Source organism: Kryptolebias marmoratus, linkage group LG4 (assembly GCF_001649575.2).
Source record: "Kryptolebias marmoratus isolate JLee-2015 linkage group LG4, ASM164957v2, whole genome shotgun sequence".
NCBI classification, from domain to species: domain Eukaryota; kingdom Metazoa; phylum Chordata; class Actinopteri; order Cyprinodontiformes; family Rivulidae; genus Kryptolebias; species Kryptolebias marmoratus.
In genome coordinates, this window is record NC_051433.1 from 26,146,335 (window position 1) to 26,163,650 (window position 17,316).

General features: G+C 39.0%; 3 protein-coding genes across 5 annotated transcripts; 1 reads left to right on the forward strand and 2 right to left on the reverse strand.

The window, feature by feature from the left end:
- Positions 1–806: 806 nt before the first annotated feature.
- mybl2b (v-myb avian myeloblastosis viral oncogene homolog-like 2b) lies at positions 807–8,479 on the reverse strand. The gene is made up of 15 exons (XM_017441141.3): positions 8,234–8,479; positions 7,722–7,818; positions 7,576–7,647; positions 7,401–7,493; positions 7,099–7,319; positions 6,869–7,001; positions 6,716–6,775; positions 6,402–6,605; positions 4,752–5,024; positions 4,042–4,184; positions 3,472–3,571; positions 3,260–3,370; positions 2,624–2,740; positions 2,400–2,531; positions 807–1,908 (listed from the first exon to the last, which is right to left on the reverse strand). The coding sequence occupies exons 1-15, from the start codon at positions 8,251–8,253 to the stop codon at positions 1,780–1,782; spliced, it is 1,905 nt and encodes a 634-aa protein (XP_017296630.1). The 5' UTR covers positions 8,254–8,479; the 3' UTR covers positions 807–1,779.
- Positions 8,480–9,629: 1,150 nt separating this feature from the next.
- si:ch73-303b9.1 lies at positions 9,630–10,508 on the forward strand. The gene is made up of 2 exons (XM_037975514.1): positions 9,630–9,746; positions 9,830–10,508. The coding sequence occupies exons 1-2, from the start codon at positions 9,722–9,724 to the stop codon at positions 10,312–10,314; spliced, it is 510 nt and encodes a 169-aa protein (XP_037831442.1). The 5' UTR covers positions 9,630–9,721; the 3' UTR covers positions 10,315–10,508.
- On the reverse strand, positions 10,489–16,498 carry ift52 (intraflagellar transport 52 homolog (Chlamydomonas)). Of its 3 annotated transcripts, none has more exons than XM_017441139.3 (14): positions 16,411–16,498; positions 15,935–16,102; positions 14,996–15,083; positions 14,731–14,860; positions 14,134–14,209; positions 13,954–14,025; positions 13,748–13,874; positions 13,586–13,669; positions 13,439–13,507; positions 13,204–13,358; positions 13,037–13,124; positions 11,050–11,158; positions 10,809–10,954; positions 10,489–10,719 (listed from the first exon to the last, which is right to left on the reverse strand). In XM_017441139.3, exons 2-14 carry the CDS (start codon positions 16,054–16,056, stop codon positions 10,678–10,680), a joined length of 1,308 nt encoding a protein of 435 aa, XP_017296628.1. In that variant the 5' UTR covers positions 16,057–16,102; positions 16,411–16,498; the 3' UTR covers positions 10,489–10,677. The 3 variants fall into 3 exon arrangements, with proteins under 3 accessions (XP_017296628.1, XP_017296627.1, XP_037831440.1); XM_017441138.3 differs by having other exon boundaries at positions 16,368–16,466; XM_037975512.1 differs by lacking the exons at positions 14,731–14,860; positions 14,996–15,083; positions 16,411–16,498 and having other exon boundaries at positions 15,935–16,071.
- Between the last annotated feature and the right edge of the window lie 818 nt (positions 16,499–17,316).

The window sequence follows — 17,316 nt, forward strand, 5'->3', positions numbered from 1 at the left end:
CTTTGTTGGCATTGTCATGTTTTAGCTTAGTTATCTTGTCATGTTCTGTAACTTTGTCTGTAATTTTGTTCTTGTGTTGTAAAGCACTTTGAGTCGCCTCGTGCTGAAAAGTGCTATATAAATAAATGTACCTACCTACCTACCTACATCACTTTCCACCTTGTACGCTTGATTTTTTTTAATCAAAAAATCTGATGGGCTCAGAGTATGTGTTGGAGGATGACTCAGCTACTACCACACTAAATTTTAACTAAATAATTGTAAATTTGACAATTACTGAAATTTTTTGTTTGCTAATGTTGATTATACTTGGTGGACATCTTGAACTGGGGTGACTACAAAAGGTAATTGTAGTTGTAGATGTACAAATGATTATTTTCAGTTTCATTAAAATCTGTTCTCTAGTTCATGAGATATTTTGCTAAGAAACACAATTACCTGAGTGCCTACCTCTATGAAAGACAATAGGTAATAATAACAAGCAGCTGGACAAAAGATGGATAACTTTATAATTACTTTGGTAAAAGAAAATAAAAATAGAAAAACAGAACTGTTATTGAAGTTTTCCTCATAGTATAATTATGATCCTAACCACAGTTCAAGTCTTCATTAAACAAGATGCTCATTTGTTAAACTTGCCTATTATAAAAATCAACAATTCCTTTCAGGCTGGGATGACTTCACTCAACACACTGGTAATAAATTGTCTTCAGTTATAGCATTCCTTTAAAGTTTTGATTTACAAATTTTTACACAATTTATAAACTGCTGGGATGCTGCCGTTTAGATTTATTTGGTGTTTCTATTCTTTATTTATAATGCAAGTATAACTCACTTTGCATGTTTGAATAAATTTCTTTCAGAAACTTACATTTTTATGCTTTTAGAAAATAAAATGGGGAAAAGGTCTGGAAATGCAAAAGCTTTCCCATACTCCATTTTCTTTTGTCCATACTTATCCAAGACGCAGAAAATAGTAAAAACAAATTCCAGACTTTCAAAGACTGTGCCTAAACCTCAGGATTCACAGAACCTTTCAAAGAGTTTACATGTCATAAAATATACCAAACTACATTTCAACATATTATCAGTGTTTTATTATATTCTATGAACACAAGTAAATAACGTTCAACACTAAATATATTAACAAAGTTTGCCAAATACCATTAGTCTTGCCAGCAGTGGTCAGAACAAACCTCTGATGTTAGGAAAAAAAAAAAACAACAGAGGTTTCGGCCATCTTTTTTACTTTTTAAGAAGCAGGTTACCGTTATGGAATATTAATGTGTCGTAAAATTTTCAATCCATTTGCTTACCCTGTGTGTGGGCTGTAATAATAATAATAATGCTTACTGAGAAATACAATATAAATGTACACATGGTAAACAGATCCTACAGTAAGATCGTCTGATCAGCCACACAGAGACAACTAGTTAGAGGTGTTACCTGAGGGTTGGGCAATCACACAACTACAAAGACAAATTTCAGACACATTATGTTTTGTAAAACTGCTCAATGATAGCAAAACTTTAGAATCTTGATTTTCATTTTTTACATTCATAGTTCTTCTCTAACATTAATAATCAATAGTGAAAATGAGGGTTTGGAGGGAAAAAGAGTACATCTACAAGCAAAACTCTCACGAGACAGGTTATACTGTCAGTGTTTGGATTGGTACGCATTTGTTTCTTGAACATTTTACTAACACTGCACACGGCAATGAGCAATCAGAACATTAGGCTCTGCTTGAGCAACATGTTGGTCTGAAGATGAGAACCCTCAGGACAGAATCAGAGCCCGGTTGGGAGCGTGGGTTTTCAGTGAGCGCAGGTAGCGTCTGGCTTTCTCCGTCATTATGAGCTGGTCTTTAGTTTGTCCGCATGCAACTTTCTCCCATTCTGTAGACATCTGTACAGAGAACAATCAGATTCAGATTGGAGGGGCGGAAGAGGAGACAAAAAAGGAGCAGAATAGGACGAATGCCACGATTCAGAGATTGGTCTACTGAGACCGCCACCTAAGTCAGTGAACACTCTGCACCAACACTTTTTCCCCATGAAACGAATGAATTCCCAAAATCCCCAAAAAGGAAAGGTGATGGAACACAGTGGGAGACATGCCCCTGTCCCAGCTGTTTTGGAACGTGTTGCAGGCATCAAATTCAAAAGGAGTGAATATTTGAAAAACAAAACAAACAAACAAACAAAAAAAACAATAAAGTTTATTTGTTTGAACATTAAATATCCTGTCTGTGTCGTGTATTCAATTGAGTAAAGGTTGAAAAGGATTTGCAAATCGTATTCTGTTTTTATTTGTTTTACACAACGTCCCAACTTCATTGGAATTGGGGTTGTAGAAAAAAAAATGAAACAGAGAGAGAGAGAAAAAAGGAAACCTACAGGAACTGGGGGCAAGGTGCTGGGAAATATGGCGCTGTCACTGGGGTCCGACAGGAATCCCTGGTTCAAAATGTTTTCATGCCTCTTACTGGAAAATGACGAGGAGTGAAGAGAAACGGTAACAGGTTCTTCCTGTGGCCAAAACAGAAAAGAAAGAAGAACTGAACATGTCAAATCTACTATTACTTTTCTATTACCATAAATTATTTTCATTCATACTTTACCTTTATAGTGCGTTTGAGCTCACTCTTGCTGGATTTGCGTTTGGATGTAGGCATCACTTTACAATCCATGACATCCAGAGCCAATGATTTCCGCACTTTCTTCATAGGATGGCGGTGCTGATGTCAAAAAGAAAAAGGTGACCTTCTGATGCAATGATCCCAGTATACTGGGATCATTGCATCAGAATCAGAAGCTCCAATGAAAAAAAAAAAATTTCTTCTTTTGTTTACAACTAAATTCACTGATCAGTTATATAAAGTCTCCTGTTAGAGTTTTAAATAAATTGTTTTTAAATAAAAGCAAATAAATATTTTTGTTTTAATACAATGAAGCCATGGTATTTTTGCCCATGGTTATCATACTGTCAAAATCTGATCATTACTGTCAACATAATTATAACAACTCCACATTTTCCTAATACTTTGCAGCCCTACTACAAGTAAAAATATAGTAACCCTACCTGAAGCTGTAAATACTATGGACAGATAATACATGTATACACAGGGTGTGGGTGGTTCCTTGGTCCAATAAAGTCTGCATCTTTTCATTGTCATACTCAATGTAAAGTCACAATTAACAGACGTCAACCAGGCTTAAGTGGGTGTGAACTTTACTTTTCCGTTTATTTCTGTTACCATCGTTTTGCGCCTTTGCTCAGGTGGAGTTGAATGTACCACAACCAAGTTGATTCCCGCGTCTCTCAGGATGACCTCGTTTATGTCGTCTTCCAGGTTTGGAGTCTGAGGCTGGGAAGATAAAGCAGGAAATACTGAAAATAAAATAACAGCAACAACAACAACAAAAAAAAGTCGTCAGCCGTTTACAGGAAACTCAGAGTGATACCCACCAGAGGCTGCAGAGGGCCGTACTTCTCCATGGCGTTTTTGAACGGCGTTGGAGTTCGTGGAGTCATGCAGAGCTCAGACTTGTGGTTAGGTGTAACAAATCTAACGGGGAAACAAAAAGTGAACACTCAGAATCAGCCTCTGACACTTTGGTGTAAGAAATCCAGAAGTTGTGTGATTGCAACTGTTTGGTCATTCGGTGTCTTTTTTAATTTTGTTACATGCTCTTCTTACTTAATACTTCTTACTCTCTTCCTGTTTTTAAATCTCTTTTAAAAACACACTTTTTATTCTTTGGCTTATAACACACTGTGATTTTGTCTTGTTTAGCACCTTAAAACACACCTGCTGTGAACCTGGAATGTGTATGTTTTGTATGTTTCTCTTCTTATTGTCTCAATCTATTTTTATCTTATTGTACAGCACTTTGGCTTCCCCTGTGGTTTTTAAAATGTTCTATAGAAATAAAATTGATTGATTGATAACCACAACTCAGAGACAAGCTCCACACCAGAGTAAATAAATCAAATTATTTTGCCAAATAGAAACTACATCAGTTGGTGACAACTTACGCTGACTTTTCCTTCTGGGTGAGCGGGGTCTTGTCTCGCTGCAGTGGTGTGGTAACGATGACTTTCTGGCTGCACACTGGAGTGGATGTGAGGGAGGGGTTCTCCAGGTCGTGAGTATCCTGCTTGGTCCACATGTTCAGGAACTGAAATGATACACGTCAAGTCAGCAGCAATGCTGTCTTAACTTGGTACAAGTGACATTTCAACAGTCCCTTTCAAAAACCCTGAAGGTTCAAACCATTTTGAAGATTTTTGAGCTTTGTGATTAAAACAGGACAGCAAGACCACCAGAGTGTCTGTGCTCACATTTGTGTTCTGCTCCTCACAGATTTAGAGCAGCATGACAGAAAAAGCCACAAACTACACCTTATGCTTGCCTTTTGGTCATGACTGAACAGGATACCAAGTGAGCTGTATCCCTTGACTTCTTCATGGAGCCACAACGTTCATTTAATATCACAGTAAAGTGTTCACGCCCGTGTTTTAGCTTTCAAAACCAGTCGTCCTTTTTGCAATTCAATCTCAGCCTCCAGGAACTTTGAGAATTAAAGTAGGGCAGGCAAAAAGCAGACGTGTTAGTTTCTCAAAGGGTTTTCTGTGGAGCAGTTCAGATTATTGTGGTGCTAAAAGCTGTCAGAAAATGTTAAGGAAAAAGCTCCAGTGCATCAGAGAGCAGCACCAGTGCCGAGGTGCTACACGTGGAGACTTACTTGTGATGGAGAAAAAGGCAGGATTTTGACAGGGGTGCTCTTGGGAGTCATAGAGTGATTGGCTTCCGGTGACAAGGCGATGTACCTCCGGCTGCGGCGAGACAGTATGGAGGGTGGAGTGATGCCCCCAGGGGATATAGGGATGAGTTCCCCCTTGTTGCCCTTGCTCAGCTCCTGCAAGGCGCTGCCTTCCAGACGAAACTGATGGCGCTCGGGGCTGGGAGTGTCCTCGGGCAAGTCAAATGCTGTCAGGTTGCACCAGCCATCCAAGTCCTCCATGAAAGAAGAGATGTTTTTTTGGATTGTATCAAGTCATCACCTTTAAACAAACTAAAGATGATTAAAGTAGATATTTACAACAAATCTGAAGTAAACTAATAGATATCAAACGTAAGGCAGTACAGACCTCCTACACGTGACCACAACTACAATTCAAGCCTTTTCCAAATGTATCCGTTTCTGGTCATTTTCAAACCATTTTTGGATGTACTAACATTTACTTTAAATTACACAACACACTATATGTGCTGCATGAAACACTTATGAAAAAAAGAGCTTTTTATTGTTGCCTGTTTTTGTGACAAATTTCTGATCTTAATCAAACAGTTCAAGTCTTGTTTCAATTAAGTAAAATGGAAAAAGATGAAAAGGCTTTAAAGCTGAACTTGTGGATGTCAAAATGCAAACATTGTGCAACATTCGGAAAATGGTGTGCATTTATATAGCACATACAGGCTAAAGAAGGCCGGAAATAAATGAAAACTGGGAATTTAACAATGACACATCAAAAAAAAAGAGTGCTTTTTTTGTGACTAAAATAGGCTTAAAAGTAACTTTCCCAAGTTTTTAAGGTCAAAGGTTGGGCTCACAAACATGAATGAAGGTCAATGTGTCAAGGAAAAACTAAAAAACTAAAAATCCAAGAATATATGTCACAAGTGTAAGTTCACAGAAACTTTCACAGAAAATGCAGACCTGAGCAAGCGGTGGAGGCGTTTACGTCGGTGCAGTATTCTCCCGTGAGTTTTGACCCGTTTGATTATCTTTGTGATCTCTCACACAGGAATTATATAAATGCTGATACAGGCGAAGCAGCTCCGTTAGAGCTCCGAAATTGTCCATTTTAAATGGAGCGCAGTGCGCGCAGTCCACGCAAAGTTACAAAAATTGGGAGGTGCACGTCGATACGCCTTATAGTCCGGTGCGCCCTAAAGTGTGGAAAATATGGTATGTTTAAAATGCTAAAAGTGTATTTGTCAGCTATGCCAATGTTAAACGAAAGCCCTAAAACAAGACAGCTGACATATTCATCATACTCATAATAATATTAATATCAAAAACTAAACACTTCACAAAAATGTAATAAATGTGAGCTTCATGTTGTCATACGAAAGAAATCTAGATTTTTTGTGTTTTTGCAGGTGATGTGATACAGGTAGCACTCTCTGCTCATGTTTCAGTCCGTTTGTGGCTCTTTAAACTTGTTAATGGAATAACGAAAGATTTTCATTCCTCTATTTTTCCCTGTACTTATTTAAACATAGAAAAACACTTAAAAAATCCATACTTTTCCAGACTGTAGAGGAACCCTGGCAGTAAACGGTAAATCTGGTAAAGTCAAGTTCTGACTGATGTAGTGTGAATATTCACCCCATCCACCATTTCCAGCACTTCCTTCAGGATGGGGCCTGTAGGGGAGAGAAAACCAGAGCTGTCCACCACCCAGTTGGTGTTGGTTATTTCCCCTGCATCCACCTCAATCTTGGGACTTAAATTGTCACACGGTGAGGGGACATCCTTGCTCTGTTCTGCTTCACTTGGAGACATGTCAGACAGAGCTGACAATTCCTGCAACTTGTAGAGAAAAACCGGCACTGACTGACAACAGTCTGTATGTATCACTGTTTACACGACATTTAAAAAGAAACCTTTGATGCGTTTCAACAGATCTGATGGTGGCTTACTGTGGTATAGGGTTTCTGCTCCATTTCTTTGTCTGAACCATCTTGAGGGCATTTATCCACCTGTGTGATTGAAGGCAGAACACTCTGTTCAGAGACATGCAACACTGCTGCTTGTGTATCTTAATGGAAACTGGCAAAGAAAAACAAGCACACCTGCACATCTTTATTAATGCGTGCCAGCAGCTCTTCAAGCTCATTTGGCTGGAAAACCTCCCTGGCATAAAAGCCCATCTCTAGCTTGCGTTTTATAGTTGAATTCCAGTGATTCTTCACAGCGTTGTCTGTCCTGTTGACAGATCATGAGCTCTTTAGGTATCAAGGTGGGTTTTTTTTCCATACACACAAAACAAGTTGACCACTAACGTGCAGAGGGATCTGCTTACCTTCCGGGGAGCAGCTTTGCGATCTCAGCCCATCGGTTCCCGAGCAGACAGTGAGCCTTGTAGATGATGAGGTCCTCCTCGGCTGTCCACGACGATTTCTTCACGTTGGGATTGAGGTGGTTGTGCCAGCGCTCTCTACACTGCTTCCCCAGCCTGCCCTTGAGATGCTTGGCTACCATCGCCCACTGTTTGTTGCCGTAGAGATTCACAAGCTCGATCACCTGGAAATATATAAAGATTGTTCAACATACTAATTCAAGACAAACACTTCACTTGAGTAACTGCTACAAAACGCTGCCCACCTTCTCGTCCTCCTCTTTGGTCCAGGGACCTTTGACCAGCGCTGGATCTAAGACCTTATACCAGCGGTGCTGACACTGCTGCTCAGAGTGAGTCTGAAGAGAAACGAAAGCCTTTAAAGCGATTTGTGTAAACGATAAAACAGCTAAACGTAGACATTGGGAAGGTCCGACTCACTGGTATGAAACTAGCAATGAGTTTCCAGTCATTCGATCCAAGTTTCTGAACCAGCCCTTTGAGCTTGTCGTCCTGTGAACAGAAACATGTTTAGGTTTGTGTCCCAGGAAGCTGAAGAAACATGAGCAAGAAGTCACAGCCAGCACCTCCTCCTGGGTCCACTTCACCTTCACCTTCCCACCATCCCTTGGCTCGGCCACATCAGAGTCCGTATCTTGATGCATGGCTTCATCTCCATCTTCACTGAGAAACAGATGTGCAGAAAAACAGCTGCCAGACAATCCACATACCAGGAACCAGGCACTGACCCACCTTGTAGACAACTCAATCTGAGCAAGCTTAATTTGGTGCTTTCATAGTGGCGGGTTATAATTGTAATTGATAGTTTGACAAACTATTGAGGCAATAGCAATGATTTATCAGATCTGTGTGCATGATTTACAGGCTACGTGCTTATTGAACATCCGAGTATATTATCGTGCTCGGAAAAAGGCGGCAGTCGTGAGGCAGAATTTCCAAAAAGTAAATAAAAGTTAACATAAAACCTAAGACAAATGCCCAGAGCCCCTCTGTACATTAAACTTAACATTGGGCCATTCAGGAAACAAGGAGTTCTGCTCGTATTTAAAGTTTCAGACAACAAAGATGAATATCTCACCCGCGCGGCCACCAAGACATTTCCCTTTGCTTGTTTTAACCGTCCCGCCGTGATTTCCCCTCCCTGCTCTATATGAGCACGTCATGTGCGCATACAGAGAACTTATGTCGCACTTTAGCGCCTTTTCGGTGTGTTTTCTGGGAGTGGAGAGCGGCGGTGCTGCTGGCTCGGTGTTGAGCTAGATTGTTGCGCCCAGTTCGTCCGCGCTTCACTTTTCCTATCTCGCGCCCTTCTCTGTCTTTCAACCAGAGCGGTGACGTGTCTCCGTTTTACGCATGCGCAGTGATTCGCACAGTAAAACACAAGCCTCCGGTTGGACCTTCAAAATAAAACACAGACTGCATATATTGATTCTTTTTATTAGCTAAAATTAATTTAAAAAAACAAAGAGGTAGTAATATTTTGAAGAGCAAAAATACACAACACAAATAATGGACATTTTAAAATAGTTAAGTTCATGACAATGTTATTAAATTTGTTAATCATTTTTACTTTCCTTTTTTTATTTCTACAGTACCTTGTTCATTTAATTTCATCTAAATTACGGTATTTTGTGGTCCTGACCTCAAACCAAGCAGGATGAGCAGTATTAGTAAACTGGTCAACTCACAAAAGTACTTTTACTATAGTTATTAGTCCAGTTGGTTGGACTAATCATACTGCAGTACTGCGTTTATTATTAAAATTAGAAGGAGAATATTTACACATTATTTCAAAATGTCAGTTTCAGTAATATCAAAACTTACAAATCGAAGTCAACTCATTTGTTAATTATCAAAAACATTTTAGACAACTGATTTCATTTAATTTTTTACACCATAATAATAATGACAAAAATCCTTACTGTGGTTTTAGACATCTGAGGGTTGGAATAATAGAAAATAATAACCTTGTAGAATGTACCTTTGTGCTATTTATTCAATTCAAAATATAAAAATTTAATATTTCATTAAAGACATCTTTAAGTGCAGCCCGAGGCCTCTAAAACTACATCTGTTTTGCTCTTTTTCTTCTACAGTAATAAATATTTTAAACTTGTAGTCAACACAAGAATAAACAGAGATAAATCATTTTTAGTGCTGTAGTTTTTTGTTGTTCACAACCTAAATGCTCCTGAACGGCCATAGGAGCTCCCCTTCCTGATCCACACTGATACGTTAAACATAATAGACACTTTACAAAAGAATTTAGGGAGCAAAAATACACAAAATATAATAAGATTTAAAAAAACAAACAAACAGATTAATAGAATTTATTATATAGTACATACATACATAGTTAGAAAATAATCCATAGTGAACCACACTCCATACCATTTGGTGGCGATAATGCACACTTTCAGTTTTTTTGCCAAGCGCCAATAAACTCTACAAGAAGAAGATCCAGACTGATGACCTGCTGAGCCTACAGCTGAGTCAATTACCAAACAGCTTCAACAATTTAAAAGTCACCTGCAGCTGACGTGGCTTTTAATGGGTAGAGGATACAATGGAGAAAGCTTACATCTTTAAAGGTAAGTTAGAACGTTGTTTCTGCTCATATGTTAATTATTGATGAGAAGCTTAGATTCCTAATTCCAAGTATTTTACCTCGAAGGGCTGAAAAGCTTTGAGTGCTCCTCTCCATCAGAGTTGGACAAGAAGTTTTTTGGAGAACAGAGCTTGCTGTCGGCTTTGTCTCTGGAACAGCTGTCCATATCAAAGTCATCGAATGGCACAGTAGCTGACCGATCTGAGAACAGGGTCTCTGTCTTGGCTTCCCTCTGCCTGTCAGCAGACACCATCTCTCCATGTCGGGAGTTTTCGTTTCACAGCTCCAACATGCAGGAGACTGACAACTGTAACCTGACCGTGCCTTCGCAGGGGAAGTTCTCCACTCCCAACCTGCTTGTTCAAAAGCCAAAAACCGCTACCTCTTTTGATCGGTCCTACGGCGACCTCACAGCCTCGCAGATTTCATGGGATGTGTCTCTGATTAAAGCCGAGAACAACAGCCCCAGGTTCTTCATGGATTCTAGTGCTCAGGAGCAGATGTGGAGTCCGAAACCACAGAAGCATTCCTTGGCTGAAGTTTCTCCCTGACCTAGGCTGGTGAAGGGTGGCTTTATTGAACATCTGGACAAAAGTCAAAGGGTAAAAAGAATCCAGCTGGTCACAGCTGTATATGACTCCAGCTCTTCATCTACCATCAAGGAGCAGCTGAATAGAATTATAAAATGTAAATGATGTTTTGATTTTTGAAGAAACAAGTTCTAATAAAGGAGGAAATGCATTTATTTGTAAAGCTCTTTAAAATTGTTTTTACAAATGTTACAATTCACTTCAATAAAAATAAAAACCTTTTACAACATGTCTTCTCGAAATGCCACAGAACTCCAACTTGCTCGGTCACTGACAGCTTTGTACTAGGACATTAGAAAATATTAAACCTGATTCTGCCTCTATTCACAGCGGAGTGGCTGGTGCCTCTGTGTCCATATCGTGCTCCTGCAAAGAGGAAAAGGTTTGTTTTAGACATAGGTCTCAACACGGTCACAAATTTTTTTATTTTTTTTTTGGCAAAGCACTCCCCTTACCTGGTTGAGTTTCTTAAACTCGACCACCTGGAAGAAAATGTGCTCCAGGATGTGCTTGGCATCCCTCTGCGCTTTATCCAGTTTGGGAGTCACGCCCAGAATTTCGCCACATTTGCGCACATAGAACTCCAGATCGTCGTCTGTGCCTGTGGAGGGAAAGAAAAGCGCTGATCAATGAGACCCCTTCTGTTCCATATTTAAACTTAACTAAATAATGAGGACATGTTTTCAGTGAGCGTACATTTGTTGGTGAGCTGCGCGAGGCGTACTTTCTCAGATGAAAACGTTTCATCTAAATCAAACAGGTCCAGCATCGGAGGAGGCAAATCACTTAAGGCAGGTGGGAAAACCTAAAAGGGGGGGAAAAGCAATGAGACTTTCAGGAAAATAACTAGAACGTTTCTGAAGAAAAGCTGAAATGCGTCCCTGCAGCTACTGCCCTAAAATTCCTACATCAAGTTTGCTCTCTAAAGCCCCACAGTAGTGATGGACCACTGCTCGGTGCTTCAACCCGCTCACTGAGCAGGAAGGGCAGTTTCAAATGAAGCCTCGCTTTTATCTTCAAGAGATTAAAAATGAGGCCCTGTTCCCAGTACAGACCCCACAGCAACTCATCTCTAGGCTCGCACATGGATTTTGGCTCACTCAGTTTTATCCCATAAACGGGTAGAAATCAAATTAGGAGAAATGGTCAAGAAGTTGAAACAAAATCAAAATGTGGTTAGAGTATTTCAGACAGCTCATATTTTTCCTCAAATATCAAAGCTTGGAGCTCTATAGAAGCAGAAAAGCAGCTGCTCTGTATGGGTTATTTAGGCTCATTCTCAGGGCTGAAGTCCATGAAAACACAAAGCACAATGAAGCCTTTTTTTTCCCCGTTATGTTTTTATATTCCCCCCAGCATCTTAAGTTCTATGTTCTACAAGGCTAAAAAATGTCTTAAAAAAAAAAAAAAAAAAGCTCAGTTGAAGTCAATATTTTCAGCTGCACATCTACATCATTTCTCTATCAGTAAATTAGAAGATTACAACCCACAGTTGAATTGCTCAAACACCTAAAAAAGCATCAAGAAATAAAAGACTTAAACATTAACTGTAAGAATACTGACCCATACTTTTCAGTATTTTTTGTCTCAAACATTTGGATGAGCAGAGGGAACTACTGAGCATTTGGAGCTTTAAGAAATGAACCATTTTCCAAAACAAAGGCTGGAAAGTTTCAGCTGACCATCACTACCCATCAAAAATCTGGGATTTATTTTATCATAATCTAAGATGGCAAAATGCTAATATTTTGATGTATAAATTGCAGAAGAAGTGTAAAGAGAACCAGGTTTAAAATAAATGTTAAAGCTGCTGCCGGTGGCTAATTAGGGTCACCATGGTAACCAGCACACACTTGTGCCTCTCACTCCCAGACACCACTCTTGATGAGACAGGCAGAATAAAAATTAATCTTTAAATAAACAGTCACTGTGCAAAAAAACAGAAGTCTTGTTGAACTAAATTCTTGAATTGTAAGAAGCAGAAACAGCTAGTGGTCAAATATAAACTGTTTTCTATCTACAGTGTTTTATGGAGGAGATGCAGGTTCTGAGGAGAAAGTTCTGAGCTCAGATACAATGGGAGTCAATGAGAGTTAGGGTATGTGCACTCTGAGGAGATTTGAGAGAAAAGCACAAGTCCTACATCAGTGAGAGACACACGGGGTGAAATGGTTGATGTTTAAACTTTATAAAATGTGTAAAGATAAAAACAGTCAGAAAAGTGTGTTAGCCACTCTGTGGTAAACTTTAAAAAAAAATTGTGAGCTTAACCTGATTGTGTAAAATCCATAAAAGTTATCAAAATGCCAGTTCTGTCACATGAAACCCCAACTTTCTGTGACCTGTTTAAACTTTGAATGATGGCTGAACTGGGAAGTCTGACTCACTTGTTTCAACAAAATCCCATTGTTGTCTGTGTAGAAATTTTCTGCAGTTTTTTTTGTACTTTTGTACCAAAAGTACATTATTCTCACTGGGGCAGCATGTTTTGATATATATTTCACCTGAGTTGTTCCAAAGACGCAGAAGGAGATTTAAACCAAATATTATGATAGAACTGAAAGAACAATGAGTGAAGAGTGATAAGGGCGCTTCAGTGCTTTTGCACGGACATCTTTAATAAACATTTTTCAGACAGGGTTAGGTTAACCATTTAAACTCAAGTATGTAAAAACCAACTTACAGCAGGTTGAAGCTGAGGCAGAGGGGTTTCAAACTGGGGTGTGATGAGCTGAAGGGGCTCGTGTTTGACATTAAGTTGGGTATAAGCGCTGCGAAAAATGAAAAAAGGTTTTAGATATGAGGAAACATAAACATGAATGGTGTGATCCATTAATTTTGCGTTCTCACCTTATGACTTGCGGTAAAGTGTCAGTTGATAAATTGAACAAGGACCTATCGAAGAGAGACGTGAAGTCCCGGGGGTTCTCATCGCCTTCTTGTAAACAGACTCGGAGCTGTCCTGACAGTCGCCCCGTGTCTGGCAGCATGGTGTAATCTGTCATCTAGCAGATAAAATGTCAACATGAGCTGGATTCAGACAGATGGGGCGCACTCTTTTTTCAGTCGTGTACATTTTACATACATCTGGATCTTCTGCATCAATCTGATTCAGCTGAACATTATCAGTCATAAGCCACTGAAGCACAACATCCTAGAATGAAATAAAGCAAAGCAGAAACGTCAAGAAGCTGGAAGAATGAATCATTTGACTAAATGTTCTTCAACTTACCATGATTTTACTGTTTTCTTCTTTGTCTATGTACTGATCACTGAACATGTAGCAAGAGCCCAAAACAGCCAGTTTGCCAGACTCCTTCATGAAAAATCAAATATGTTTGAGTAAATTTTTACAGAGGTTCGTCAACATTATGGCCAGTAAAAGTCCCCAGACCTTTCCCTGATAGAAGGACAGGACGGGCCTGTTGAGCGGGAAGCAGACTGAACCAGTTGAGAGAACAGCCACAGCAGGCTTCATCACGCTCAGTGTGGCTCCGTACGGGTACAAAAATGTGAGAGCTCTGTACAAACACAAAAACTAAGTAGTGAGAAGGCAGACGTTTGGTGTAGCAAGTGACGACATAGAAGCAAATCATTTACTGGGCGTTGTTTCCAACGTTTTCATCTTCAATTACTCCTGTGACCACTTTGCCGGCAGCTCGACTGATCTCTCTGAACAAAAAGGGAGAAATTTTGGATTGTGATGAGCGCTCGCAAAAACAAACTAAGATCAGAAACCCTGTTTTCAAAAGTGTGTATTGGTATCATCTGACATCAGACCTGTTCAACACGCCATTGGACACAAGAGCCTCCTTGGGATGGAAGTATTTGTAGTACACGTTCCTCACAACAGCATCTGTGGGAGCACAGAAAGGGTGGAAAACATTATTAAACCAAAAGACTAGCATTCCTTAATGTAATGCATATCACCTACTGCCACCTGCCAGAGATTTAAAAGTAAATCATCTTGTGATATTTTTCTTACAGATACGGTGTCTGTTAGCAACAGTTATTGGCAATGTTTTAAGCAAATATCTTGCACAATGTGTAGCAGAGTATGTGTTGTGAATGACTCTCAGTTACTGCCATATCAAATTTAAGCTTGATATCTGTAAAACTGACGGAGTCTTGGCCATTTTTGTGTTTGATAAGGTCGCTAAGCTGTTGTTGATTTCAAAGGTTAACCTGTTTCAGATGTACATCCAATCATTACTATCTAGGAGTTTCATTAAAATCTGTCCAGTGATTCATGAAATGTTTTGCTACAAACACACACACACAGAAAAAATCATTATCACCGCAACGCCTTCAGAGGCGATTCTTAGACTATGTGTAAATATGTTATTAACTATCACTGAAGCGAAGTTGAACTCGCACCATTGTTGACCATTACTCCAAACTCCTCCAGGAGAAAGTTGATGTTTGTGTCATATTTCATTTCTCCTCCTTCACCAAGCATCACCAGCATATTCCCTCCTCCATCCAGGTACTGCTTAAGCACCTCTAGCTACAAGAAGAACAAAACAAGCTAATAATTACCGTACTCTGAACTGCAAACTTTCCTTCTTGAAATAGCCAAAACCATTTCTCTTCACCATTACACTGCTGAGAAATTAGCTGCAACAAAATTAGCTAAAGTCACCTCTGATGCCGTGAACTTCTCTCTTGGGCCTGCAGTTATCCATAACCTGACCCCTTTCAACTTCTCCTCTGACAGCTCTTCCTTGATACTGTGGAAAATACATGATTTTTAAAAGATGATGGGTGATGATGATGTTATAACTTTTGTTTTTATAACTTTTACACGTTCAGAATTTTGCCATAGAAATACACTGAAATCTCTTTAATTCAGTCAAAACATTGCTCTCTTTGGAATCTCCTTCAGCAAACTTGTTAAACTTTTGTCTCCTTATGCTACTTTTAGTTATTCTTATGCTACTTTTAGCTAGCCTTTTGCTAATTTCCCCTTGGCTACCTTTCTGCTACTTTTTTTTTAGCCAGCCTTTGGCTATGTTTTGCTTTTTGCTGGCATTTTGCTACTTTTAGCTTTTACCCACACTTTTGCTACTTTTATTTATATAGCTAGAATTCAGCTAACTTTTAGCTTTTGCCTAGCCTTTACTACTTTTGGCTTTTAGTTATTGTTCAGCTTCTTTTAGCTTAACCACAGTTTTAGCTTCTTCATTCATTAGTCATTCAGCACTCAGCATTCATTCATTCATTCAGTATCTAAATTTTCCACAAACAAATTTTCTCATATAGGCCATATAGTTCAGAGTTTATATGTTTTGAAAAGGACTATAAACAAAACAAAATTATTTACTCCTTCTTTATAAGAGTTTGGTCTTTTTCTTTGTCCTAACATGTAAAAATCTCAATAAACTTTAAAAATTTCTTAAAGTCCTTTAATTTCCTTTTGCAACAAGCAATAGTATTTTTTATTTATTATTATAATAATGAGTTATCTTTATTTCAAGCATGTTTAGCAGCTCTAGACAAGTAATCTTGATTGAGACAATGAGCAGAAAATTCTCTTTGGATTATAAAGGTTGCAGATGAGTCTACAACACAGATATCTTACCTCTGTATTTTCCACTGAGCTCTGAGTCTCTTCTGCATGGACTTGTATCCATTGTTTGTGCTAAAAAGCTCCCTTTTCGACGCATTGAAGATGATAGCATTGTGCTGTTCTTTTTCCATCATTTACAAGCTTCACACTTCAGAGGTGGCTCTATGTTCATTCGTACACCTGGAAAAAAGGTTCCCAGATCAAGTTGGACATCGTTTACAAGCTCTGTATTCAAAAGCTGGAAAGTTAGTACTGTTCAGGTAAATACATTGTTGTTTATTTGGATCCCGTTAGCAGGCATAGCTCAAAACTCCGACACAAAGATTAGCCACCTAATATGTTAGCTAACATTTTCTTTCGTTCCTTGTTTGCCACTAATGTGAATAAAATCCGATACATTTAGTAAAAGATAACTCTATGGTAGCTAATCAGCGACAAGACTCACCGTCATTCACGTTGTTTATTGTTAAAACCCGTAAAAAAATTACCTTAAAACGCCCCTTGAAGTGATGCATTGTGGGAGAAAATGGTAACTAAGGGCGCGAGCGACATAGCAACCGTGGGGAAATAGCATGTCAAAATAAGAGCCTGGGGTTTTGTTGACATGCACAAGATATTGTACGCGGTAAATTAATTTACTCAGTGAGGTTATTAAATAAATTTAAAGACCCAACATCTATGTAAGGAGTGTGTATCGCCTGCCGTATTTCACGCCAGCGTTTAAGACCAATATCATCTTATATTTAGAAATGTTGGAACTGTTTTGGTCCAACCTTGGCCCGGTCCCAATACTTGCACTACACCCTACGCCCCTCTATAAAGGGGGTAAACTCAGTCGAAGTGCACAGAAGGGTTTCATGTGCGCAGGTTACAAGCATGCAAGAATTGGAGAATTGTATGGAGTGAAAATAGTTTCAAAATACCTGTGCGTGTGTAAAAATATCTGTGCTCCATACAATTGGGACAGTATGGGTTACGTCATCGTCTTGCGCCTCTGCATCATAACTGTGACATTTTTTTTAAACAAAACTTTATTGTGAAAGATAGTCAAATCTAACAAGCATACATATTTTTAACAGTAACTTAAATGACAAGCAGTCAACAGTTTTACAAAGAAAGAAGGGGTACAAACTGTCATGAAAAACCAAATGATAATACAGGTAATAATTCAGGAATTATAATAATAATCAAAACACCAAAACAGACACATTATTATATAGCAAAGCAGCATTCTTTGCCTCAATAAATTTCAAAGAGTTGTCATAACTGTGACATCCAACATGGTGGGACCAGTTGATGTTTTGGTATTTTAAGAAGGTGCCAGTACGATTTTAAAAGTACAGTTTTGGTATTTTTGCTTTCCAAAGTCATTGTAGGAGATATTTGGCTGTTCA

Excerpts from the sequence above, each read along its gene's own strand:
- mybl2b (XM_017441141.3), bottom strand. The coding sequence starts at position 8,253 with ATGTCTTGGTGGCCGCGCGG. Across the intron at positions 5,025-6,401 it reads TGCTGGAAATGGTGGATGGG|GACTTGGATGGCTGGTGCAA; the intron begins GTGAATATTCAC and ends TCTTTCATGGAG. Across the intron at positions 2,741-3,259 it reads AGCAAAGGCGCAAAACGATG|CACCGCCATCCTATGAAGAA; the intron begins GTAACAGAAATA and ends TTTTGACATCAG.
- si:ch73-303b9.1 (XM_037975514.1), top strand. The coding sequence starts at position 9,722 with ATGGAGAAAGCTTACATCTTTAAAG. Across the intron at positions 9,747-9,829 it reads GAAAGCTTACATCTTTAAAG|GGCTGAAAAGCTTTGAGTGC; the intron begins GTAAGTTAGAAC and ends TTTACCTCGAAG.
- ift52 (XM_017441139.3), bottom strand. The coding sequence starts at position 16,056 with ATGATGGAAAAAGAACAGCACAATGCTATCATCTTCAATGCGTCGAAA. Across the intron at positions 14,861-14,995 it reads AGAAGTTCACGGCATCAGAG|CTAGAGGTGCTTAAGCAGTA; the intron begins GTGACTTTAGCT and ends TTCTTCTTGTAG. Across the intron at positions 13,670-13,747 it reads TGTCCTTCTATCAGGGAAAG|GAGTCTGGCAAACTGGCTGT; the intron begins GTCTGGGGACTT and ends TTTTTCATGAAG.